We start from the raw sequence: 25,376 nt of genomic DNA on the forward strand, positions 1-25,376 counted from the left end.
TGAATAGAAAATTTAGTGAAAAGAATATATTTGATTGGTTGAGGGGAAAGAAATAAAGGGGCATCCACTTACTAGTGACAGTGATGGGTAAGTTCCCCCAATTCTAGCTAGATTTTTGGAGCACCCTCTCAGGACCTTCATAAAAACTTTGAAGTTGTACCTGAAATTCTAGTTTTTTTGCAGAGCGACATATCGTGGAGCTATCCTGTTTGGCTTATCTTTTCTGAAACAGAGCAGTCCCAAACAAGCTCTAAGCCGCTCAAATGGATATACTCTGTCTGTTCACTTTTAGATAGTTCAGACAGCTTCCAAAACAGTTTAAAATCAACTGTCTAAAACGTCTTACAAAAAGGAACGGAGGGACTAGATACACTTATATGGGACGCAGGGAGAAGAAAACCTGCCAACAGCTTTTGTTGCTAAAAGAACACTTTAGCGCTTCACAGAAACCATTGTGTCATTTTCAGCTGTCCCACGCTAATGATAAAAATCTTCGGGAAGTATTCTTCATAGAGGGATCAAGCAATACAACACGGTAGCAATTCTTACAAACCAGTTTCCACAAATTTTAATCTCAGAAAACAAAAGGGTACAATGTAACTGCATTATTTGTCCGATTCTGATGTGCCATTTGATCCATAACGAACACAGGTCACCCAAGATGGTAGTAAAACACTAATCGCTTGCAACGGCAGGTACAAAGAGGAGACGCAGCACCAATCAGTAGTCGTCGCCTCTGGATATGACTTCTTTACAGGTTGGCCGGAGCAAAATGGTGTGCTCAAACTGGGACACATAGCTTCCCCTCACGTCGCACAGCGGAGGGTACGGCTGCAAAACAGGTCAGGAAACCGTGAGTGACCATGTCCATGATAAGGCATTCGGATGGAAACGGTGGTATATTCTATTTCACATACCTGAACAATGCCAACATCACATAGATTTTTCAGTGCCATGAGATATTTGGTCTCGCCGATGCGGTCCAAGTACCGGCGGCAAAATGCAAGTGTACCAAAGTTGTTGTTGATTGTCCCCAGTAGCTGCTTGGCTTTTGCTACCCTCAAGGGTACATGCCCAACATCAAAGTTCTTCATGTAATGACTGCATTCCAAATCCTCCCTCACAAATCCCTTTCCTACAAACAGAATGGCGCTTATGAATTGTAAAACTGTCCAAAAATTGAAAAAAGTAGGGAAAACAGACATCAGTTGTAAAGCCAAAAGCCATGCTAGTTAGATACTCTTATAGAAAGTGATATAAAAACTGTGAGTAATGTGATGAAAATGACTTAGTGTATCTGGGCTTACAAGTTAAAGCTATATAATGACATACCTGTAGACCCAAAAGTTTCAATGGCATAAAATTCACCCTCCTCCATTTTTGTTTGCTCTCCGCCTTTTACAATCGGAACTGATTTACCAGCATGGATTTGGTATGGTCCAATGCTGTGTCCATTGAGGTTTCGCACACTTTTTACTGCCGCAAAACAAAGAAGCCATTTAAATCGTCATGCTGTCACTACAATTCTACTAGTGCAGAATGGGAAAGAAAAGACAACACATACCTTGGAAAACTTTCCCATTAATTTCAACCTCATATGACTCCATGACTTCTTGAATTGCAGCACCGACATCACAAAGCCGTGCATCTATTCCAGCTTCCTGGAATGGAGGATTAAGCATTATTAAACAAAGAATAGACATGACTTGGGGGATATGATTTCAAACATCCATAGATCAGACCATTAACAGGTGAAAAACGAAACTCAGATCAGATCCAACCAAAACACTATATAAAAAGCTGGAGAAATGACAGCATGCTGAAACAGACACTACAGCAGGTAACCAAAAGCACAGGCTTTAACGAAAACTATCACCGTGTTCTTCCACTAAGTAGAGCTGCTATCAGAAATACTACGAGCAAAGCTGCTTACGGAAAGCATTCATTTGGTAGTATCTGAGTACATTTTGAGTTAAAATGTACCACAACATTGGAAGAGTAAACAAAATGTGTAGAATTACCTTGATTCCAGTATTTGTGGCATCTTTCGTTGCTTGAAGCAATGGATCAAACATGGGATTAAATGCAACGGTAAATGCACAATCAACTATGTGCCCTGGGAATAATCACACTATCATGTTAGTTTATGAGATTCTTAATATCATGAGTACTTACAAGGACAAAGCAATAAGTATACACCAAAGTTCAATGAAGAAAGAATCAAACAAAGTAATAAAACAGACATACCATCTATATGTGTCCCAAAATCCAGCTTCATCACATCATCATATTGTAGCACAGTTTTATCACCAGAATTTGGAGTCCAGTGAGCTGCGACCCTAAGCAAAAAATTCTTCCGTCAATGTGAGAAGGGGACGCAGTACTAGGAAGTACACTAGAGCAATACCATACCAATTCAACGAGCATCCTGTTGGAAAGGCAATACCAGCTTGCAGTCCATTCTCCTTAATAAGTTTCCGAACCATGTTTTCCAAAGTCTCGCATAGTTCCATCATTAGCATTCCAGGCTTTATAATGCTCCTCATGTATTTTCGTACCTAGCAAGCCATATTTACATTGTTTAGATGTACCAACAAAAGATACAGGTTGCGAAGCTGCAAAAAATTAAAGAGGCTAGTAGGCTAGAATATTCTAAACCTGTCGATGGACTTCTGCAGCTCGGCGAACAGAATTGTACATCGGTTTTTGTAGTCTCTCCAGTTCCCTCTTTTCTTCGCTAGTTGTTCTCCATAAATTACTGAAGAGCAGTAACATGATTAATTTACGAAAGAAAAGATAATTAACATTTTGCAGAGTCCTTCATCAGCGACAAATGGAGATATAAAAAACACCGTATTCCTATAATTCAGTACTTACTCATCCTTGTATTGCTGGATTTCTCCCTCAGGAAAATCTCCTGAAAGGAAAAGCTCATCCACAGGGATTGATGGAGGATCTGTCTGCTGAAGGGAGTCCTTCTTCTTTCTACAAGAACAAGTGAAATGCTTGTACAATAGAGCAACCAAACAAGAACATCAATTGTTCAACTGAATAATACAACTCACTTGGCCTTGCTCTTCTTCTTTTTCTTCTTCGCAGCCGCTGGAGCTATCCATTTGAGGCACAACAATTAGATTAATCACATGTTTCATATCCCAGATTCCAAATGCTAGCCAGGATATACTGAGAATAGCAAGAGATCAACCGGTCCAGCTCTATGAGAAACACATAAATGAGATCTTGCAAATTAGAATTGTCACCTCCTGCTCCATCTTCAGATGGACCATCCACTTGTGCATCATCATCATCTGCTGGTGGTGACGACTGAGCTCCTCCCGTGGCGCCACCATTGCTATCTGACGCATTTTTCAGAATATCCTGCGGCAAAAATGGGAAGGTTATTTATTTTACCATAAGAAAGATATACATCAGCGCAAGGATCATTCGAGAGAAGGATGACATGGGAGGTTCAGCAATCCACATGACCACAGTAGTTGGCATCAGTTGTAGGGCTGTTGTAATCACATATCACTTTCTAACTCGGGCATGGCATGGCTAGTGATGGCATGTGGTCAGAGGCTCCAAAACAGTTACGAGGAGAATTCAGGGGACACCGTTTGACCAAGTTTTACCAATAAGGCAATGAAAAAGCAACTATGGCAAGAAACAACTGGTAGTTATCAACTTGTGGTAAATACCAGTTCTGGAAAGCAGAATAATATCGGTCAATAGCCTATTTGGTTTTTCTTCATCCCAAACCATTTTTCCATGAATGAACAACATAAGTGAAAAAGGAAGAACATTCACGGTTCAATTCAGAGCAAAAAAAATAAAATAAAAATTGTGCAGCACAGCACTTACGTTTGTTTCCTTGGTTTGCCCAACATGCAATGCCTCCATCTCCTTGGTTGCTGCATCCGTGCTACCCCCAGCCATATCGTATGTTTCCTAATAAATCTCAAAAGCTGAATGAGCAGAACGAACATCATAAGCACCAATCAATCCGAGGATAAATTGCGTATAAGAGTAAAGCTATCACCCTTTATTAGAAGGAAAGGAAGATCCTATACAATCCGATTTGAGTCCTTTGCGAGATCACCGGCAGCACGAACATAAACTACAGTATATATACCTTTTATGGGGGAGGAGAACCTTCGGCGCGCGCGGCGGCCGTCGGCAGCGGGGTCACAGGGCAGAGGACGGCGTCTGCTGTCGCGGCGAGGACGTCTCCCTCCGCCCGCCTGATATCTGCCGGGAGGAAGAAGGGGGTGACGGCTAGGGTTAGACTTGGACCACGAACGAGCGAGAGCAACAAGGTTTTGTACGACTACGACCCAGACGCGAACGGAACGGGGAGAACGGAGAAGCACGGCACCTGCCAAAAATGTTCATTTTCCCCCACCCAACTGGGCCTCCTCAAATTGAAACCCAGCAAGTGTTGTACGGTCGGCCCTTGGCCCAGCCCACTAAGCGCTGCAAGACCTTAAGACCCCAGCAGCGAAATATCGTCAAGTCTCTTCCCAAACCCTCCCCGACCGCCGCCTCCGCCGCCTAGCCACCCCCCACGCGCCAGGAGAAGAGAAGCCAGCGCCGCCGGCCATGGCGGAGGAGGAGGGGACGCAGCAGCTGCCGTTCGTGCGGGAGACGGTCCTGAAGAAGAGGAAGCAGAACGAGGAGTGGGCCACCAAGAACCGGGAGCGCAAGGCGGCCAAGAGGCAGCGCCGCCGCCACGACGCCAAGGGCGCCATCAAGCGCCCCGAGGACTTCGTCAGGGAGTTCCGCAACAAGGAGCTCGACTTCCTGCGGATGCGCACGCGCCTCAAGGTCCGCAAGCTGCGCCCCGCCGAGCCCGTACACGCCAACCTGCTCTTCGCCATCCGCATCCCAGGGTCAGTGCCTATACCTAAAGCATCCACTCGTCTGTCTTGCTCATAGTGCATAGCGATTATTAACGTCCAACTCTTCGTTGTCTGATTGCAGCACTGCCGACTTGCACCCGCAAATCAGGAAGATCTTGGCCAGGCTGCGGCTGACCCAGGTCCTCACAGGAGTCTTCCTCAAGGCCACCGAGGCAAACCTCAAGAGGCTTGCTGCTGTTGGGCCGTTTGTCACCTATGGGTAATTGAATGAAGATATCTTCCCCATTGTGTGGCTTGTTTCGTCAGTTTGTAGTTTACAGTGATTGAATGTTGTTAATAATTGGTGTCACGATAGGTTCCCCAATTTGAAGAATGTGAAGGAGCTTATCTACAAGAAGGGTCGCGGGTATTTCGACAAGGAGCCTTTCCCCCTTACCAGCAATGATCTAATCGAGAAGGTATAATAATATCTGCGCCATCTTCTAAAGATTGGGGTGTAGGCATTCGATTCAAATAAAGCTTTGGCATGCCTACGGCTACCTAATAACATTAGGCATAGGAAGTAACCAGTTCCACAATTGCTAAGAAACTTGAATACCTTCAGGGATCAATTGTGGACTAATAATAGTAATTTTCAGACTCTGATGCACCGAACATAACACATCCAACACTTTTTTTGGATAATTATCGTCGTTACCATGTGCGTTCCTGCGGCAGAACTATTTTCTGAATCATCTCTTATGATGATTTTGAAATGGACACTTGATAATCGTTACATGTGCTTCTTGAAAAACAGGCTCTTGGAGAACACGGCGTCATATGTTTAGAAGATGTCGTACACGAAATCTCCACGGTCGGGCCGCACTTCAGGGAAACGGCGAGCTTTCTCATGCCCTTCAAGCTCAAGTGTCCGGAGAGGAGGCTGCAGATGAAGAAGAAACCCTTCAAGGATGGTGGCGACTCGGGCAACCGCGGGGACAAGATCAACGAGCTACTCGAGAAGCTGAACTGAGGCAGTCTCAAACCTGCATCTGCAAACAAGCAATGGATCCGTTATTACCGTGTCGGTTTTGTAATAGCATAGCTGAATGTACCTTTGTTTCGGAAACCCTACCTGAGTGTTTGGGATCAGATCACGAAATAGCAGAAACTGTTCTTGACCCCTGCCCTTGTTGTGTGCTCGCTCTGCGCTTCGTGATCGATCTGCTGTGCTTTGCTGAAACTAGTTTTTTACCTTGTTTGCACTGACAGACTTGCCTGGGTAGTTGATTCCTGCACTTGGATGATATTGCAACAAAACATCAGGTTCTCTGGGAGCTCTGTACTTTAGCTATTTTGCCAGACTTGAGAACACTATCTTTTTGACAGCAATTCTTGATGCCACATTGCTGACTGCATCGGTACCACAACCAGCTAGCCTGTATCCGTGTCCACGGCTACGATGGCCGTGGTGGCCGGCGAGACGCCGCAGTCACGCGGCCTGTATATGCCGCTCGTTCGCTGGTACTCGGCCCAGCCACTACCTGGTAGCTTGGCGTCCTCGTTGCCTTACCCTTCCAAAGGAGCTCCTCCATCGCCTCCACTCTCCGCAGCCCAGCCTCCACCTACCGCAGCAGCAAGTGCTCTCGTCGCGCGGCGGCGGCGGCGGGGAGGATGTCATCGGCGCCGGCGCCGGTGTTCGAGAGGATGGCCGGGATCCGACCCCTCGCCGAGTCCGGCCGCTTCAAGGCAAGCTCCCCGACCCCGCGCCCCCAGCCTCCTCGCACAGAATCGCCGCTCGTTTTGCTCATCCTCCATGTAGCGGCAGCGCTAGGAGTAGAGGCCCCCCATGAATTGGTCTTGCGCTGCTGATTCGGATTAAATCACGCATAGGGTTCATATATACTGTCTGCGGAATTTCAGCTGGAAATTGGGGAAAAGCTGCTTCCTCTGCCCATAGCATCTGGTCCTTTTTATCGCTAGGAGTGCCCATACTCCATACCATTTGCGTCTGCTGCTATCATTTGTTCACAGCCGAGTTTGTCTGGCAGGCATGGTTCCTGGACCAGTTCGGTGTTCTTCATGACGGGAAGAAACCCTACCCTGGCGCCATTTTGGCATGTATGTTGGTCCACACGTCCTCCTAATTTATCTTCGCTTTACTGTTGCATCTGTGTGCTGCATTGTGATAGCCAACTGAGGCATGGATGTTTCAGTGGAGAAGCTCGCTGGGAATGGCGCCAAGATGGTGATAATCAGCAATTCCTCGAGGCGGTCGTCTGTAACCATGGAGAAGCTGCAGAGCCTTGGGTTTGACACGTCTTGTTTCCTCGGGGCGATCACCAGCGGAGAACTCACCCATCAGTACCTTCACAAGTAAGCTTTTTATGCTGGTCTTTCTTCTGTGGTTATTTGGTTAAACTTCTGATTTGGTTTCGTAAACATAGGAGGGACGACCCATGGTTTGCAGCTCTGGGAAGGAAGTGTGTCCATCTGACATGGGGCAATCGAGGTGCAATTTCTCTAGAGGTTTGTTCTTCTGTTGTTTTACTCTAGCAGTTGTTTCTTCTAAGGAATGTTACCATCGAATTTGGTGTGGCATACTCATATATTCCTGCCAAATGGCTGAGGTCATCTAACATGTATGAAGAAGTATTAAGAATTACAAGAATGTGATGTCAAAATGCAGTGTTACTTTTTTTTTGAAAAGGAGGACAGCCTCCGGGCTCTGCATCAGCGTGATGCATGCAGCCATATTATTTAATAAAGTGTGGTAAAAAAAGTCTGAGATCTTAAATATGCTCACAGATGGACAGAAACAAAAAAGTAATGAAAACCGCCACAACCGACGATAAAAAATAGGCTACGATGACTATACACCTAACCTATTATTAGCTCGTCATCCAAATCGGTTGAAGATAGCCCGTGCTATCAACTCCCACCGGTTGCACCCAATAACCAAAAGCTCCCTGGAGTCTGCATGAGTAGTAACGAACACATACGGATCCAAGCAGTAGCTCTATAGATAACCTGCAAAAAGTTGGTAAAGTTTTTCCCATTAGATATCAAATCATTTCTTGTGTTCCGTATAGCCCAAAATAATGCACATATCCCTATCCGAATATGATTTGCAATAGATGAATTGACTTCATTGAGCCAAATAACTGTTGGCTTTTGAACGTGCGTATGCAGCTGTACAGGCGTGCCTACGCGATTCTTGCTTCGGCCGGCTACTTGACGGAACTTGCGTAACTAGAGACATGAATAAAACCGATCGATGGATTTGATGGCTAAAGGCCCGTGTCGAGCCTTTGCTTTGTATTGCTTTTCGTTTTTCTGGTGTTACAATCAACACCCCTAGGGTGTCTTTTATACACGTCCACAAGGGACTATGGAAATAGACTAGGACTAGGAATCCTAATACTACTAGGATTCGGTTTGGCTTTCTTTCCTAATCCTAAAGAAACAACATGATTAACTTCTACATTCACCTCCTTAATCTTGTTGCTTGACTTCACTTCTTGCACTCCGACTTTCCTCCTCATCTCGATGAACTTCTGTCGACCGAGGGACTTGGTGAAAATATCGGCAAGTTGGTCTTTCGTGTTCACATGTTGAACCTCGATCAACCCTTCTTCAATGCACTCCCGGATATGGTGGAACCGGGTATCTATGTGCTTGCTCCTTCCTTGATGAACCGGATTTTTGCACAACGCGATTGCAGTTTGGTTATCGATCTTCAGTGACACCTTCTGCACCTCCCGCTTTGCAAGAATAGCTAGGAGTCTTCTCAGCCACACTGCTTGACAAGCCGTCGTGCTTGCCGCTATGTATTCTGCCTCGCATGAAGACAGTGCCACCACCTTTTGCTTCTGAGAATTCTAGCTAATCGGATTCGGGCCAAGGTAGAAAACCATGCCCGTTGTGCTCTTTCGGTCATCAACATCACCTTCCATGTCACTATCAAGGATCAATCCTTCCTTTCCCTTTCTGTATGTGCAACCAAGATTAATGGTGCCTTTCACATAGCGCAAGATTTGATTGACCGCGCTCATGTGCTCGGTTGTCGGATTCTCCATGAAACGACTCACGATCCCGACTAAATAAGCCAAGTCAGGTCGGGTATGCACCAAATATCTTAGGCTGCCCACAACGCTTCGATACATTGTGGTGTCCACCGACGGATTTGAGCTACGCTTGCTCAACTTGTGACGTTGGTCCATTGGAACTTGTGTCTCGTAGCAATCTGACATGCCACACTTTTCCAATAACTTGACCGAATAAGCCGATTGACATAGGGAAATCTCTCCGGAGCTTTGCTTCACTTCGATGCCCAAGTAATAGCTGAGTAATCCCAGATCGCTCATGCTAAACTTGTTCTTCATTTGCGCCTTGAAACGTTCAATTTCTTGTACGCTATCTCCGGTGATAATCAGATCGTCGACATAAACTCCAACTAGCAGGTTTGAGCCTTTGGAGTTCTTTGTATAGACTGCGTGCTCGAGGGGACATCTCTTGAACCCGAGCGAGACCAAACTCCGGTCTAACTTTGAGTTCCAAGCTCTTGGCGCTTGCTTCAACCCGTAAAGTGCCTTCTTGAGCTTGTAAACTTTCCCTTCTTCACCTTTCTTCTCGTAGCCGAGGGGTTGTTCCACGTACACTTCTTCTGTGAGATCGCCGTTGAGGAAAAGCGGATTTAACATCCATATGATGAACCTTCCAATCCTCTTGTGCTGCCAAAGCTAGGAGCACTCTCACCGTCTCGATTCGAGCAACCGGTGCAAACACCTCATCATAGTCAACTCCTTGACGTTGTACGTAGCCCTTTGCAACAAGTCTTGCCTTGTACTTCACAATGACACCTTGTGTGTCCTTCTTTAACTTGTAAACCCACTTCAAACCTATCGCCTTTTGGTTTGGAGGACGGGTTACCAAGGTCCACGTGCCATTGCTCTCAATTCCCTTCATCTCCTCATCCATGGCGTGCGTCCAGCTAGGACTTTTGCTCGCCTCTACGAAGTTCGCCGGCTCCTCAACTCCGAAAAGACATAGTCCGGAGTATTCGAGCGTAACTGGCTTTGTGTACTTGTAGACTTTCTTGAGGGTCTTGTAGCGACGAGGCCCTGAGGAATCCGTTGTGGCTTGCGAAGGAGGTGACACAAATTGTGTCGATGTTGATGCACTTGAGGAAGATGGCTGAGTCTCGGGCGTGTCATCGACATCCGCGTCGTCGGCGTAGTCGTCGTGATCATGATCATCATCTTGATTGTCATCGTCACTATGTGCCTCCTTGTCGATGTTGTCGTCGAGATCTCCACCCGTGCCGTGCGCTTCGTTGTCGCTATCTCCTTGCGACCTATGCACGTCGTCGTCGGTGTCGGCACCATGATGATCACTACCATTGTGGTCACCTTGGTTGGGCGTCGTATCAACCACTTGGACATCCTCCCCTGCATCATCATCAGTTGGAAATTCAACCGTGAATATGTTACTGTTTGGAGCATTGTCGGTTGCGGCGCTCCAATTCCACGCTTGGTTTTCTTCAAACACGACGTCGCGTGAAATCCGTAGACGCTTGGTTTGTGGATCGTAGAAGCGGTATGCCTTGGTGCCGGAACTCCTCTCGTATCCGATGAACACCATCTTGGTGCTACGATCGGCAAGCTTTGAGATGTGCGGATCCGCCGTCTTCACATGTGCCACGCACCCGAACGTCCGTAGATGAGACACATTCGGCTTACGTCCGTAAATTGCTTCATACGGAGTCTTGCCGATCACCGCCTTCGTTGGAGCCCGGTTGAGAAGATAGACCGCCGTCGAGACAACTTCTCCCCAAAAAGTCCCCGGCAGGTTCTTGCTCTTGAGTAAACTCCTTGCCATGTCAATGACGGTTCGATTGCGCCTTTCAACGACCCCGTTCTGCTGCGGCGTGTAAGGTGCCGTGAGGAACCTTTTTCTGCCAATCTTCTCGCAGTAATCGTTGAATTCGTTCGACGTAAATTCTCCGCCGCGATCTGTCCGTAGAGCGCGAACCTTCAACTTGTGTTCCATCTCCGTTGCAGCCTTCAGCTTCTTGAACGCTTCAAACGCCTCATCTTTAGATCGTAGGAGAACGACCCACATATATCTCGAGTAGTCGTCTACCACGAGAAAGAAATACTTCTTTCCCGCGTGAGTTGCTGGGGTGATAGGGCCACATAGATCACCATGGAGCAGCTCGAGTGCATCACTTGCACGATAGGTAGACTGAGCAGGGAACGGCCTGCGATGCTGTTTTCCAACCAAGCACCCGTCACATACTCGATCAACATGGTCGATAAATGGCATCCCGGATACCATCTCCATCTTTGACATCTTCTTCAAGGCGTAGAAGTGAACGTGTCCAAATCTAGCATGCCATAACCACGAATCATCATCACTCTTGGCGAGCCAACACTCCGGTTGAGATTGATCAAGGTTGAGGATATAGAGCCTATTCCGTGTGCGATTAACACGAGCTAGCACGTTTCGGAGGTTGTCGAAGAACGTCATCACTCCGTTCTCGATATTCACCTTGCATCCATTCTCGTCAAGCTTCCCAATAGAGATAATGTTGTTGCGAAGCCGTGGGATGTAGTACACTCCGGTGAGTATACGATGTTCGCCTGTGAGACCCTCGAAGAGGACAGATCCTTGCCTGCAAATCTCCACAGCTGAACCATCACCGAACTTGACCGAGCCTTGAACATCATATTCCAGCTCGAGAAGTTTCTCCTTGCATCCCGTCATGTGGTTACTGGCACCCGTGTCGAGATACCACGACACATTGTGATCCCCGGATAACTTAGGTGTCACATTCTTCTCATGAAGTAGCACCTTTCGGGTTGGTTTCACAACCACCGTTTCAGCGAGATCACAAACTTCGGCCATCAGAAGACCTGGACCTTCGTCTTCCTGCTTTGCCAAATTTGCCTTGATCTCCCGCTTGTTAGGCTTCGGACAATCCTTTGCAAAGTGACCCATCTCGTTGCAGTTATAGCACTTAACCTCGGATAAATCCAAGTTTCGTGGCTTCCGCCCTTTAGATTGGTCCGCCTTACCACGACCTTGTGGCTTGCCTTTTCCTTTGCCTTTTCCGGTTTGTCCGTCGCGCTTCACGTTGCTTGAGCCTTCGCCACCATCACGCCTTCCTTTGCTACTTGGGGCCTCCCAATCTGCGCGCGAGTACATGAGTTGGTCGCTACCTCCTCCTTTGCCTTTCCAACAGCCACGAGCATTCTCTTCCCATGTCCGCAAGCGTCCGATTGCCTCCGTTATGGTCATGTCGTCGATGTCGTAAAGCTGCTCGAGCGTGCCGATGATGTACGTGAATTTATCAGTCACCGAACTGAAAAATTTCTCCACAATCTCGGTCTCATCGAGCTTTGAACCAAGCGCGCGGATCTCTCCCACCAAAGTAGTAAGATGCATGGCATAGTCGTTCACCGATTCAGTTTCCTCCATCTGCAACTTGTGAAATTGGCGCTTCAGCACTTGTGCCCGAGCCTTGGTGACGCGATCTTCTCCGATCCTCATCTCCTTGAGTGCGTTCCACGCCCCTCTTGCCGTCTCAAACTCCGCCAATGTCATTAGCACGGAATCCGGCACGGACTGGGCTATGGCGGCCATGGCACCTTCGTCGGACTCGTCATCGACGTCGTCGTCCGTGATTGCCTGCCACACTCGAAGGGTTCGGAGAATAATTTTCATCTTCACCGCCCACACGCTGTAGTTGGCGTAGGTGAGCATCGGGTACTGGATGGGGATGTTGCGATGCGCCTGGGCGTTGGCGCCGCTCGTTCCTCCACCACTGGTTGCTGACTTGACGCCCTTCTTGTTCGCCTTGGCACCGCCCTTGCCGGACTTGACCGACTCAACGTCGCTGTCTGTCATCGTAGATCGTCGAGGCTCTAGATACCAATTGTTGGCTCTTGAACGTGCGTATGCAGCTGTCCAGGCGTGCCTACGGGATTCTTGCTTCGGACGGCTACTTGACGGAACTTGCGTAACTAGCGACACGAATAAAACTGATCGATGGATTTGATGGCTAAAGGCCCGTGTCGAGCCTTTGCTTTGTATTGCTTTTCGTTTTTCTGGTGTTACAATCAACACCCCTAGGGTGTCTTTTATACACGTCCACAAGGGACTATGGAAATAGACTAGGACTAGGAATCCTAATACTACTAGGACTCGGTTTGGCTTTCTTTCCTAATCCTAAAGAAACAACATGATTAACTTCTACAATAACATGTTAATGCTCATTGGAGGTGTAATATTGAAGGCTATATGCAACGAACGCCATAAAAGTTTTGCTAATGGACAATCGAGAAAGTGGTGTCTTATAGTTTCGTCCTGGTCACAAAAACAACATCAGGGACATCCTACCCATCTTCTCTTCACCAAATTATCCTTGGTCAATATTACTCCCTTGTGGACAAACCACATGAAAATCTTAATTCTAAGTGGGACATTAACTTTCCAAATGCAGTGTTACTTATGAGACACTTTTACAAGATTCCATGTAAAATGATTTCTCGTTTTCTTTTAACAAGCCTGTTGGTTGTATGTGTTAAATAGGTTTGATCTAATCATACTTGTTTTCTCCTATTAGGGACTTGGTTTGCAAGTTGTGAGCAATGTTGACGATGCAGAGTTTATACTAGCTCATGGCACTGAAGCCCTGGGTTTACCTTCTGGTGATCCACTTTCGAAAAGTCTTGAGGAACTTGAGCAGGTTCTAGTGCTTGGTATACAAAAGCGACTTCCAATGGTGGTAGCTAATCCAGATTATGTCACTGTTGAAGCTCGAGACCTGCGTGTCATGCCTGGTCGGTTAATTTGTTTCATATATGTGATCCTATGATAGTTACTTAACAGCCGCCAAATAACTTATTAACTCATGAAAGGATCTCTAAATTTGTCGTTAGTATCTTTACAGTGCCAACTGATGGCTGTAATACAACAGAGTTGCTCAATTTTTTCTTCTCGTTTAGGCACTCTGGCAGCAAAATATGAGAGTCTTGGTGGTGAAGTAAAGTGGATGGGGAAGCCTGATAAGGTAATAATACAGGGCATGTCTACTTTTGGTATGTTATACAAAGAATTTAACTTCTTAAACAATATACTCATATTGAAATGGTACTCACGCCATGGTCAATCACAGGGTTGTGAACTTGTGATTGCAACTGCACTTGGTTATTCGATCTAAGTTATTAACAGTATTCTCTTGTACTATCACCCTTTCTGTATGTAAGTATTTGTATGGTAACTGACCCTTGTAAGGTATATACTCACTTGCCGCTGCTTTCTCAGGTTATCTATACATCAGCAATGTGCTTAGCAGGTGTTGAAGCACACGAATGCATCACCGTGGGAGATTCGCTGCACCACGACATCAAAGGCGCAAATGGGGCAGGAATGGCATCTGCGTTCATCACTGGAGGGATCCATGCGGCTGAACTTGGACTAGTTGAATTCAGAGAAACTGCTGGTGATGACGCCATCAGTGCGTTGTGTTGCAAGCATAGCTCATACCCATCTTACGTTTTGCCTTCATTTGCATGGTAGAAACACGGTACACCGTTTAATCAGGATAGTGATAGCGGTCCAGCGTAACGATACTCTTTTGAATTGTCAAAGAGAGCATCAAGACCGCTCTAAATTGTTAGTGTTATGTGTTTTCCGGAAATAAAACAATGTTGAATTGATTGATAGAAAATGCACGCAATTATGTGTGGAGGAATCATCCTTTGTGAGTTATGTTGATGTTTAAGAATCAACTTTCGACTAGGGATATCCTTATCAATGTGGTTAGAGACTAGTAGGCCGGGTTATGGTTTCATAGCGAAGGTCACCGTATACTCACGAAATGACATGACAATGTTTTCTAAACCTAAGAACATTTCCAGCCGCGTCCCCACGACGCCCTTTGAAGTGCCTTTTTTAGGGATGGCGGTGATAAATCGTTCCAGCGACACCTCAGGATGTCGTTTTGTGTCGGATTTTGTCAAAATTAGCCCCAGCAACCCCAGGCCAAACCCAACCCTTTGGGGGGGAGGGGGGTCCGGCGCTATTTTTGCATGCACAAACCCATCAGCCTCTCTCCTCTCTCTCTTCTCTCTTTTCCTATTAGGCCCATCATCTACATGCAAAAAAGGAATCTCTCTTCTCTCTCTTTCCTCATGTGGCCGGCTAGGGTGGGGGACGAGTGAAAATTTTGCCCCCACCCCCAGGCCAAATTTTTCGCCGACATCCCCAGGCGGCGAAAAAAAAGCCTCGTGGGAAGATGCTCTAAATGCTTAAAAAGTTGTACTTTTCTGTTGAAGCGAGCGCACGGTCTTGTCTCCCTTTCCCTTTCTCTCATGTGCCCTCTAATGCACAGTGATATTCTTTTTCATGAGCGCATCAGCCCGTGACTCCTTTTCACATGTGAGACTACATTCAAAAATGCTCGGCGACTTCACGTGTTGGAGAAATAGGAAATTATAAATTTGCATGCATTTAATTTGCGTTTTCAATTTTTTAGAAGCTATAACTTCTGAACCGAGCACCAATATTAAGATCAGCTTTCACCTCTAGGTTCTCCACGACGAACTCTTCAAAACTAGATTACATATGAGTATGTTTCGAGTAACTTTTTTTCACGAGCAACTTTGAGTGCTATGAAGCAACTTTAGTGTTATTGGAGAGCAACTTATTGTTAGTATGCGTAGTATTACTGACTATTATCGAAAATCCCTTCAAAGTTAGCTACCATGACTACCAAGTTAACTAGGTCCGCCTCTAAGTTTCCTACCATAACTAGTAAGTATTCTACCATAACGAGCTTTGCCTCCAAGTTAATAGTATTGTAGATAACTTAGTTTTTGATGGATGATAACATTATCCTAAGTTGCCGTCATGGTAGCCACTAGCTTAACGTCATTTTTATTTGCATGCAATAATTTTTGGTATGGTAAATAATTAGTTTCATAGATAGGCAACTTAGCAATGCTAATGTGCAACTTTTCAATGTATTGCAGGCAACTCTAAGAGTAATGGCAGGCAACTAAGCATCATAACTTCGTAATGTTTGTAGGCAACTTAGAAACACAATGATAATTCACTTCACAATATTATGGGCAACTAATTTGCAAAGCTAGGCAACTGAACATGAATGGTAGGCAACTAATTACCAATAACAAGCAACAGAGCATCAATGGTAGTGTTAGAGCATATATCTCCATACATGGTTTTGGTAATTGATGACAATTCCTATGGACTAATGGTTGCCTTAAGTTATATTTATAGGATTTGTCCATAGGCACTTCTTGAAGTCCATCTGTTGGGTTCAAGGAGTTTATATGATGACCAAGATGGTATTCAAGGTATTATCCAAAGAATGGTCATAGAGACACAAGGTTGATCAAGATCTTAGGCAAAGAGTAAATCAAGATGATCAACACACAAAGCGTACAAGATGTACCGAGAGGGATCAAGTGATCCCACGGTATGGTAAGCATTGTCCATTACGTGTTTGTGTACTAACCCATGGTCTTCGTGAGAGTTCTATGTGTGGGTTAGGTGTGTTTCCATGAGCTTGTGTCAAAAGGAAGATCTCATACAACCCATGAAGGATGATGTCAAGTGGTGATCGTCATCAAGATTGCGGTGTGCAAGTTCAAGAGGATCAGCACGAATATATCGTGCTTGAAGCTTGTCGTCCATTGTGGTGGCAATGGACTTGTGAAGGTGTGCTGAAGAGTGGCTCACCCATAGTGAGTATGGGGGAGCAATCAACTAGTCGTCATCAAGCCAACGCAATCAAGAAAGGTGGTCCTTCTTGAGGAAGCCAAGATCATCATCATCTAGCTCAAGAGGTCGAGGTGCAAGGTATAGGTTTGCCCTTGATAGGTTTTCTGTTTAGAATAGAATGATGTACTATCAAGGGGGGCTCTCAAGTGATTAGCTTGATTGTATCGTTCGTTGAGAGCTCAAACCATTTGCATCCTTGCATCATACTTCTTGGTTCTTATTTGGTGTTTCTCTTTGTGAGTTTTAGAGTTTATGGTCATCTTCATGACAAGCTCGAGTTCATCAAAAACGGAGTCCATATGCATCTACTATGATGTTTTCGATGTTGGAGTTTTTGCCGGTTCTTCATTCATAGAGGTCTCACATCTCTAGATCATTGGCATTTTCATATCAGCATGGTCGTCCTGAATCCAACAAGCTTGGGTTTGCTCGATTCAGAGCTCATATGCAAAAGTTATGGTTGTTTCAGTGGCGAGCGGTAGTACCGCTAGAGCTGGCGGTAGTACCGCTGGCCCAGCGATAGTACCGCTCCAGGACTTTAGTACCGTCATCTTTGCGGCTGTACTACGTCGGACTTTTTGCGAAGACTTTCTTGGCGGTGGTTGGCCCGGTAGTATCTTTGTGCTACCATGGGCTCAGCGGTAGTACCGCTGGAGGGTCAGCGGTAGTACCGCTGGAGCCAGCGGTACTACCGCTCGACTCGGGCTGTAAGTGGGGTAACGGTCTGATTCCTTCCCCCACTATATAAAGGGGGTCTTCTTCTCCCTTGGACTTATCCATCCGTTGAGCTCGTGTTCTACCTCCATTATTGACATTCTTAGAGCTTGCTTACTCTTAATCCCTCCAATGATTCTTGCTTGTTCTTGAGGGAAAAGAGAGAGGAGATCTAGATCCACATCTCCACCAATCACTTTCTCCTCTATGTGAGGGGAACCCCTTGGATCTAGATCTTGGAGTTCTTTGTGAGCTCCTTGTTCTTCCTCTCATATTCCTCCATAGCTTTTGTTGTTGTGGAGGCATTTGAGTGTGAGGGACTTGACCACTTCATGTGTTCTTGCCATTGCATTAGTTGCATCGGTTTGAGTTCTCCACGGTGATACGTGGAAGTGAAGTTTGAGAAGCTTATTACCTTTGGTACTTAGTACCCTAGATATTGTTCTTCGTGGATGCTTTGGCGTCCTAAAATCTTGGTGGAGTCTCGGAGCTCAATCATTGTGGTGTAAAGCTCCGAGCAAGCGTCGGGGGTCTCCAATTAGGTTGTGGAGATTGCCCCGAGCAATTTGTACGGGTATCGGTGACCGCCCCCAAGGTTTACCATTTGTACGGCTTCGGTGACCGCCCTCAAGGGTCCCTTAGTGGAATCACAATATCTTGCATTGTGCGAGGGCGTGAGGAGATTACGGTGGGCTTAGTGGCATCTTGGGGAGCATTGTGCCTCCACACCGCTCCAACGGAGATTAGCATCCGCAAGGGTGTGAACTTCGGGATACATCATCGTCTCTCCGTGCCTCGGTTATCTCTTACCCGAACCCTTTACTTATGCACTTTACTTTGTGATAGCCATATTGTTTATTGTCATATATCTTGCTATTGCTTAGTTGTTTATCTTGCTTAGCATAAGTTGGTGGTGCACATAGGTGAGCCTAGTTGTTGTAGGTTTTGTGCTTGACAAATTAAACGTTAGTTTTATTCCGCATTTGTTCAAGCCTAAACCGTAATTATTTTAAAGCGCCTATTCACCCCCCTCTAGGCGACATCCACGTCCTTTCAAGTAGGCAATTCAAAGAATTTGTAGGCAACTGACGCTCGATTATAGGCAACTGACGCTCGATTATAGGCGATTGAGCATCTATGATGAGTAAGTTGAGATAATGTTAGAAAATTCACACGTACACATAGGGCAATGAAATTATTTGCATGCAACACTAAAGGCGTGTTTTTACACAAATCAATCTATTAGGTAGCCGAACTAGGACAAAAGGTAGGAGTTGCCTCCTATAGCATTGAAGTTGCCTACATTGCACCCTAAGTTGTGCATAAAAAAGAGTTTGTCGAAACCTACCTACATGAGATCTAGTTTCGAAGAACTCGTCGCGAGAAACCTAGTGCTGAAAATGGTTCCGAATTTCAACGCTCGAATCAAAAGTTATGGATTCTGAAAAAATTAAAACCCAAAATAAATGCATGCATGTGGGATCTTGTTGAGGGATCATTTGTGTGGGACGGAGAGGGAATGAGTAGACAGAGTGAACAAGATGCTTTTCCTTTTTTGTATGTGAGATGTGTGATTAGACTATACTTACCTTTGATGGTAGGAGCGTTTGAATGCCTCATCAAGTGCGAGGGCTATGCAGTGGCATATGTCAGTCCCTAGTAGCTATCGTGGTTGTCTTCGAGGTAGACCGACGTGCTCGATTCTATGTAACATACGAGCTCACATGTTTAGATATTAGTATGAGTCAAATACTGTGTTTATCATGCATACTGTTTATTCGTGAATTGGACTAATTAAAAAAATGCTAATATTTCCATCAATAGAGATAAGGATGAAAGGTCAATGAGCAAGCCCAGAATGACACATGTCGTAGGCTAGCCTGACATAGAGCCCATGGTGCGTTCAAATGCTTGCAATAAGTGCAACGTTGCAAAGCAAGTGTATAGGGCATGGTTTGCTATGCGTCACATGACCATAGGCTGATCTGACGGTTGTGGAGACGATCGGTGCCCATGCAGCTATCAATTGGGTGAGCGTAAGAGCATCTCAAATAAATAATGTATATTTTAGTGTTTTAGATTGGTGATGGTTTAAATTTAAAACATCAAAAAGTATTTTTTAATTTTCAAAAAATATTCAACTCCAACCGATGATTTAAAACGAAGATGTAAAAAAAAACTCCAACAAATGGCCCAAAACGAATATGCAAAACCGGTCGGAGGCCGCTCGGCTGCTGTCCAGCCATTGTAGAGTAGCACATATTGCAAAAAGACATCTAAAACTAACATTAAAAAATTATATATGTCCACAATATCAAATTATTACATAGTTCTTCAAATCCACGAGATCAGATGCAACACAAATACAACATAGTTTTGCGCAATACAACATAATTTTTCACAAACAAATAATGAATCTATGCGACTCTTTCGCCATGCCTTTTCCAATGCTCTTTCATCAAATCTTTCTGAAGTTGATCATGTACATCGATGTCTCTAATCTCGTCGTACACCTTCATGAAACGCCTGATGCGCTTCTTTTTTGCATGGAATTAACAGGAATACCCATCAATCGATAGAAGTTGTAATCTAAATGTTTTCCATGCTCGTTTTCAATGATCATATTGTGCATAATCACGCAAGCAATCACGATGTACCAAACGACATCGTAAGTAATTCTCTGAGAAAACAGGTGGAGATCCAAAGTAGTTGCGCATCAACCGTTTGTGCGCATCAATCTGTTCTCTCCGAATGAACACACGACCATAGACAGAACCACCGTGCTTTGGCTTCTTCCCCTTGTGCATGGATACTAGTATAGCAATGTCCTCTTCTTCATGCAAATCAAATTTCTCGTCCGACGATGAATCGTCTACGAATCAACCGAGCTCATCTACAATACACACAACCACCGTCAAACATACTATCCAATCCCAATTTAAATCATCAAGTTTCGTCGTTTTTTTACCTTGGGGAATTCTGTCGAACACCTTGTGCGCGGGGTGGAAGAAGATGGCCGGTGGTTGGATTGGTCGCTGCTGCGGATGACTACGGATGGTGGCGCAGAGGACAAGGGAGCACGATGGCCGGCGAAGCGAAGCTATATGGGTTGCCGGCCGTCGGAGTCGGCGAATCCAGCCGCGGCTGCTTCCCGAAACGGTGGCGCCGGGGCAGCTGCGAGACGCCCACCGGCGGGGGAGGCGATGCGGGATAGGGCGGCGGAAGGCGGCGGCGGTGATTTGGGGCGGTGACGGCAACGACGACGGCGACTTTCGACGACTGGTGCTCGGTCGCGGGCGGGCGATCGCGAGGCGGAAGGGGAATGAACTGGTGGTTGGTCGTTTGGCAGGCGGCCACAGTTTTACATCAGTTGTATCTCATGATGTAAATTTGCATCATGAAGGTTTCATTTTTACATCTCCGGGAGGCGATGATGTAATTTTTTTTTAAATATGGACCATCCGTTGGAGCAGCGTTTTTTGTTCGCGAAGATCTAAAAGTTAGGTATTTTTATATATAGACCGTCTATTGAAGATGCTCTAAGAGCATCACTAGCAGACCCCGTAAAAGTCCCGCACCCGTATAATTTTGGTGATTATACGGGTTCGGCCCATTTTCTTGTCAAAAGAGACTCCATATTCCGGGTCCAACCTCTAAAAAGTTTACCGTGGCCCAAAAAATACCTTCTTCACCGCTATTTATGCGGTTTCACCGCTCGGCTGCGGATCAAACCCTATCCGCCTCCGCTGCCGCTTCACCGTGATTCCCCTCCCCCTCCGCCCCACTTTCTCGCCACGGGCAAGCCTAAAAGAAGCCCTAACGACCCTTCCCGACCCATGGACGACTACGAAAGTGGTGGGGATGACGCGGAGCGCCGCCAAAGCCGCCGCACGCAAGCGGGGGGCGCGGAAGTGGCTCAACTATGGGAGTCGGCTATCGCCGGCGTTCGAACAACACGAGCTTAACGAGTACGAGCACGAGTTTGTGGTCCGCCGTCGCGCCTCCTCCGGCTCCTCTGTCATGGGGAGCTCGTTCGCGGGCGCCTCGAGCTCATGGCTCACTCCGTTCAAGAGAGAGCCGGAGGAGGTCGGGCTGCTCATCGTCAAGCTCAAGGCCGATGCAGACCCGACGCGCCGAGGTGTCATCGCCCCCAAAGACTACCTCCCCTCTGGGGCAGGAGGACCACCTCGAGCGTGCCATCATGGAGCGCTCGGCGAGGGAGGAGGAGAACGTCGACGCACGTCGTCGCCACGAGCTCGAGATCGAGGAGATCTTCCTCAAGGAGGGCGTCACGGAATCGTAGGCGCACACGTCCAAGAATGCGGACCTGTGCGTCATGAAGGCCGAGAAGGCCAAGGTTTGGATCGACCTCGACTCCGACGAGGACTGAGCTCCTCCGGCTCCTCCCTCGCGTCGTCGCCGTCGCACCCGTCGATTTTGGTAGCCTAGGCTCGGGTACGCTGCACGGCCCGCAGACACCCCCCCATGTAGTACTTTGATGTTGATGGGGTTATAGTCCCAGGGTAGGGTCATAGGCCTGCCCTATAGGTCCTACCCAAGGACTACCCTTCATAAGGGACAAGGCCCTTAGTCATCCAGTCGGTGACGAATCCTCCATCATCTAGTCGGAGATGAGCATTCGGAACGTATCAAACTTACCGACTGGATTCCACTATGTACATCGTAACCCCCCTGGAGGGCAACGGTCATACGTTTTCATGTACCATTATTAGCATTTAAGGCATACGTTACCTGTAACATAGGCATTTATTCGCCACTACACCACCCCTGTGCACAGAACCGTTGTGAAGGGCAGCGCACTATTTATAAGCCGCCCTTTCCCACTGGTACAGGGGTTAGCATTTCACTGTAATTCATATTCCACTCGACATCAAGCTCCCAAGAGCACTGAGGCGTAGGGCTTTTACCTCCACCATAGAGGGGCCTGAACTCATACAACCTCGCCGTAGCTAAGGCTCTTCCCATCCTTTCGTACCCTACACATCTACTGTCAGACTTATACCCACGACAGTTGGCGCCCACCTTGGGGCAGGCGTCTAAGCGACTTCCGGCGAGTTTGCGACTACATCCTTTCGTCATGTCGTCCGGTGGGGATTTGTGCATGGGTCGTGAGATCCTCTTCGACGCACTCTCCTTCATCGTCAACGATTCGGCATGGCTTCGGGATGCGCCTCTCGACGTAGAGGCGCTCCCCAGTTGCGGGGCTACGCACTTCCGTGCCGGCGCCCGCGACATCCTTCTTCTTCAACAGTCGGCTCCGGTGTCGATCTTCGCTCCCGTCATGCGCCGCAACAAGCGGTCCCGCCGCCCGCGGCTCCAGCGTTGGGTGCTGCACGCCCAGGCGCGCCAGAACGCGTCTTCTCAAGTGGCGGTCCTCGAGTCGGTCGTGGTTGCGCCGCCGTCCCAGCGCTCGGACTCAGTTCCGACTGAGTTGCCTTCCGAGTACTTGGGTCGCGGGCCTGCTGCCGAAGTTCACATGGCCAATTCCCATGAAAGTCCCCGCCAAACTGGTCGGAACGAGCACGAGGTCGGCGAGACATCCGGTGCTCGCCGTCAGCCCCGCCGTTCTACCACTCGGCGCACTCGTCAGAGCAACGTGGAGGTGTTCCGCACACCCGTCCTCAACTTGGCTGCCGCCGCCAAGATAGCCGATTCCCTCCGCCAACTGATTCAGAGGCTGGCAGAGGGATCGAGCAGATTCGTGCCCTGTTGCACACGGCGCAACAGCAGAATTCGGCGGTCTCCCAGTCGCACAACAGGATCCACAACGGCTCTGTTCACGCGAACACGCATCGGTCAGTTTTCAACCCCGATTCTCATCAGCGACACAGAGGAGGCAGCCGTTCCATGAATCCCGAAGATCGTCGCCGTTCACGCACCCCTCCGCGGGGCGGGCCCTACGGACCCCGACATCATGAGATCGGCGTTCGGTCGGGGACACTTATGATCCAACGCCCGACGCAAGAGGATACATCGCCCAGAGGAAGGTCGATAGGAGCCGAGCCCACCGTGATGGTCACGATAGAGACCGTCCGAGTGGAAGCAGGACCATCGTCTCTGGCCCCAAGTGTTTCAGTCGAGCCATCCGCTCGGCTGACATCCCTCCCAACTTCCGATTGGCGACGGGGATCAGCAAGTTTACAGGAGAATCCAAGCCAGAAACGTGGTTGGACGACTACCGAGTGGCAGTTCAGATCGGTGGCGGAGATGACCAGGTCGCCATGAAACATCTCCCCCTGATGCTCGACGGCTCGGCGCGGGCGTGGCTGAACCAGTTAGCCCCTTCAAGCATCTACAGATGGGCAGATCTGGCCCGAGTCTTCATCAGGACCTTCGAAGGGACGTGCAAACGCCCTGCTGGCCTCGTGGAGCTCCAGCACTGTTTCCAGAAGCAGAATGAGCCCCTGCGCGACTTTATCTAGCGTTGGACAACCCTCTACCACACGGTGGAGAACGTCACAGAGCACCAAGCAGTCTGTGCTTTCAAGGCAGGCGTGCGGTACAGGGATCTGTATCTGAGGTTCGGGTCGGACAGGCGACATCTCCATGAGCAAGATGATGGAGATAGCAGCACGCTATGCCAATGGCGAAGAAGAGGATCGCACTCGTAGCGGCAAGCACAAAGGAGTCGCCGATGGGGATGGGAACAACACTCGGAAGCAGAAGCAGAAAGCACCGTCCACTCCGCAGGCAAAGGCCGCAGCCGTTACCAATGCCAAGTTCAAGGGCAAGGGGAAGGCTCAGTTCACGCCTAAGAAGAAGCAGTTCGGAAACCACATCCTGGATCAGCCATGTCCAATCCACACGAAGATGGATGAAGAAGGCAACACCATATTTTCGAAGCATACCACTTGACAATGTCGCCTCCTGATCCAAGGGTTCGGCGAAGGGCAGCCGAGTGAAAAGGACAATGAACAGGATGAGGAGGACAAGGAGGATCCGTTCCCCCAAGTCCATGCAACACTAATGATTTTTGCTGACGTGGAAAGCAAGAGTCGACTGAAGCTGGTGAACAGGGAGGTGAACATGGCCACCCTAGCCAACCCCACGTTCCTCAAATGGTCTCAGACTGCGATCACCTTTGACCAGTCGGATCATCCATCACACGTGCCCACCCGAGGGAGGCAGGCTCTGGTCGTCGACCCGGTGGTGGAAGGAGTCCGACTGCGCAAAGTCCTCATGGACGGTGGCAGCGGCTTGAACATCATGTATGCTGACACTCTCAAGGGGATGGGCATTCCGATGTCCAAACTTAGCGAGAGCAGCATGCAGTTCCAGGAGTCGTCCCTGGACGAAAGGCCAAGTCACTCGGCCAAATCGCGTTGGACGTCGTCTTCGGCTCCGACAAGAACTTCCGCAAGGAAAAGCTGACATTCGAGGTGGTGGACTTCCAGAGTGCATACCACGCGATTCTCGGCCGTCCGGCGTATGCGCGTTTCATGGCCCGCCCATGTTACATATACCTGAAGCTGAAGATGCCAGGTCCCAAAGGTGTGATCACAGTCACAGGCAATCGGCAGCGGGCCGAAGAGTGTCTGCAGCAGGGTTCGAGGATCGCCGATCAACAGATGGCTGTCCTCGAGCTCGACGAGTACAAGAAGACAGCCGACCCCGCTGACTTGATGCGTTCGAAGAAGCCAGCTTCGGAGTCTGCATTCCAGTCGGCGGGAGAAACGAAGAAGGTCAGCATCCACACGACGGACGACACCGCTGCCCCGACGAACATCTCCACCACCCTCGATCCAAAATAGGAAGCCGAGCTCATCCAATTCCTCCGTGAGAACTGGGACATTTTCGCATGGAAGCCCGCTGACATGCCAGGTGTACCCAGGGAGTTGGCTGAGCACCGACTGCATGTGGATCCTGCTGCTCGGCCTGTCCGAGAACGCCTGCGTCGGTCCGCCGCGCACAAGAAGAAGGCAATCGGAGAAGAGGTGGCTAAGCTCTTGGCAGCCAATTTCATTCGCAAGGTACACCACTCCGAGTGGCTCG

The 25,376-nt window shown here is 47.9% G+C and overlaps 3 protein-coding genes across 4 annotated transcripts; 2 read left to right on the forward strand and 1 right to left on the reverse strand.

Moving 5' to 3' along the window:
- Positions 1–492: 492 nt before the first annotated feature.
- On the reverse strand, positions 493–4,328 carry LOC123407348 (methionine aminopeptidase 2B-like). Of its 2 annotated transcripts, none has more exons than XM_045100462.1 (13): positions 4,133–4,328; positions 3,862–3,948; positions 3,261–3,378; positions 3,066–3,108; positions 2,878–2,985; positions 2,659–2,758; positions 2,413–2,558; positions 2,248–2,339; positions 2,022–2,116; positions 1,565–1,661; positions 1,333–1,476; positions 918–1,135; positions 493–831 (listed from the first exon to the last, which is right to left on the reverse strand). In XM_045100462.1, exons 2-13 carry the CDS (start codon positions 3,934–3,936, stop codon positions 721–723), a joined length of 1,347 nt encoding a protein of 448 aa, XP_044956397.1. In that variant the 5' UTR covers positions 3,937–3,948; positions 4,133–4,328; the 3' UTR covers positions 493–720. The 2 variants fall into 2 exon arrangements, with proteins under 2 accessions (XP_044956397.1, XP_044956399.1); XM_045100464.1 differs by having other exon boundaries at positions 3,066–3,102; positions 3,862–3,965.
- A 187-nt stretch (positions 4,329–4,515) lies between these two features.
- On the forward strand, positions 4,516–6,021 carry LOC123407350 (60S ribosomal protein L7-1-like). The gene is made up of 4 exons (XM_045100466.1): positions 4,516–4,889; positions 4,981–5,118; positions 5,215–5,317; positions 5,656–6,021. Exons 1-4 carry the CDS (start codon positions 4,600–4,602, stop codon positions 5,869–5,871), a joined length of 747 nt encoding a protein of 248 aa, XP_044956401.1. The 5' UTR covers positions 4,516–4,599; the 3' UTR covers positions 5,872–6,021.
- Positions 6,022–6,248: 227 nt separating this feature from the next.
- On the forward strand, positions 6,249–14,601 carry LOC123407349 (sugar-phosphatase AraL). The gene is made up of 7 exons (XM_045100465.1): positions 6,249–6,587; positions 6,890–6,959; positions 7,055–7,214; positions 7,286–7,367; positions 13,468–13,684; positions 13,850–13,914; positions 14,169–14,601. The coding sequence occupies exons 1-7, from the start codon at positions 6,513–6,515 to the stop codon at positions 14,421–14,423; spliced, it is 924 nt and encodes a 307-aa protein (XP_044956400.1). The 5' UTR covers positions 6,249–6,512; the 3' UTR covers positions 14,424–14,601.
- Positions 14,602–25,376: the final 10,775 nt, after the last annotated feature.

The sequence above is a fragment of the Hordeum vulgare genome, chromosome 7H (assembly GCF_904849725.1).
Source record: "Hordeum vulgare subsp. vulgare chromosome 7H, MorexV3_pseudomolecules_assembly, whole genome shotgun sequence".
NCBI lineage: Eukaryota > Viridiplantae > Streptophyta > Magnoliopsida > Poales > Poaceae > Hordeum > Hordeum vulgare.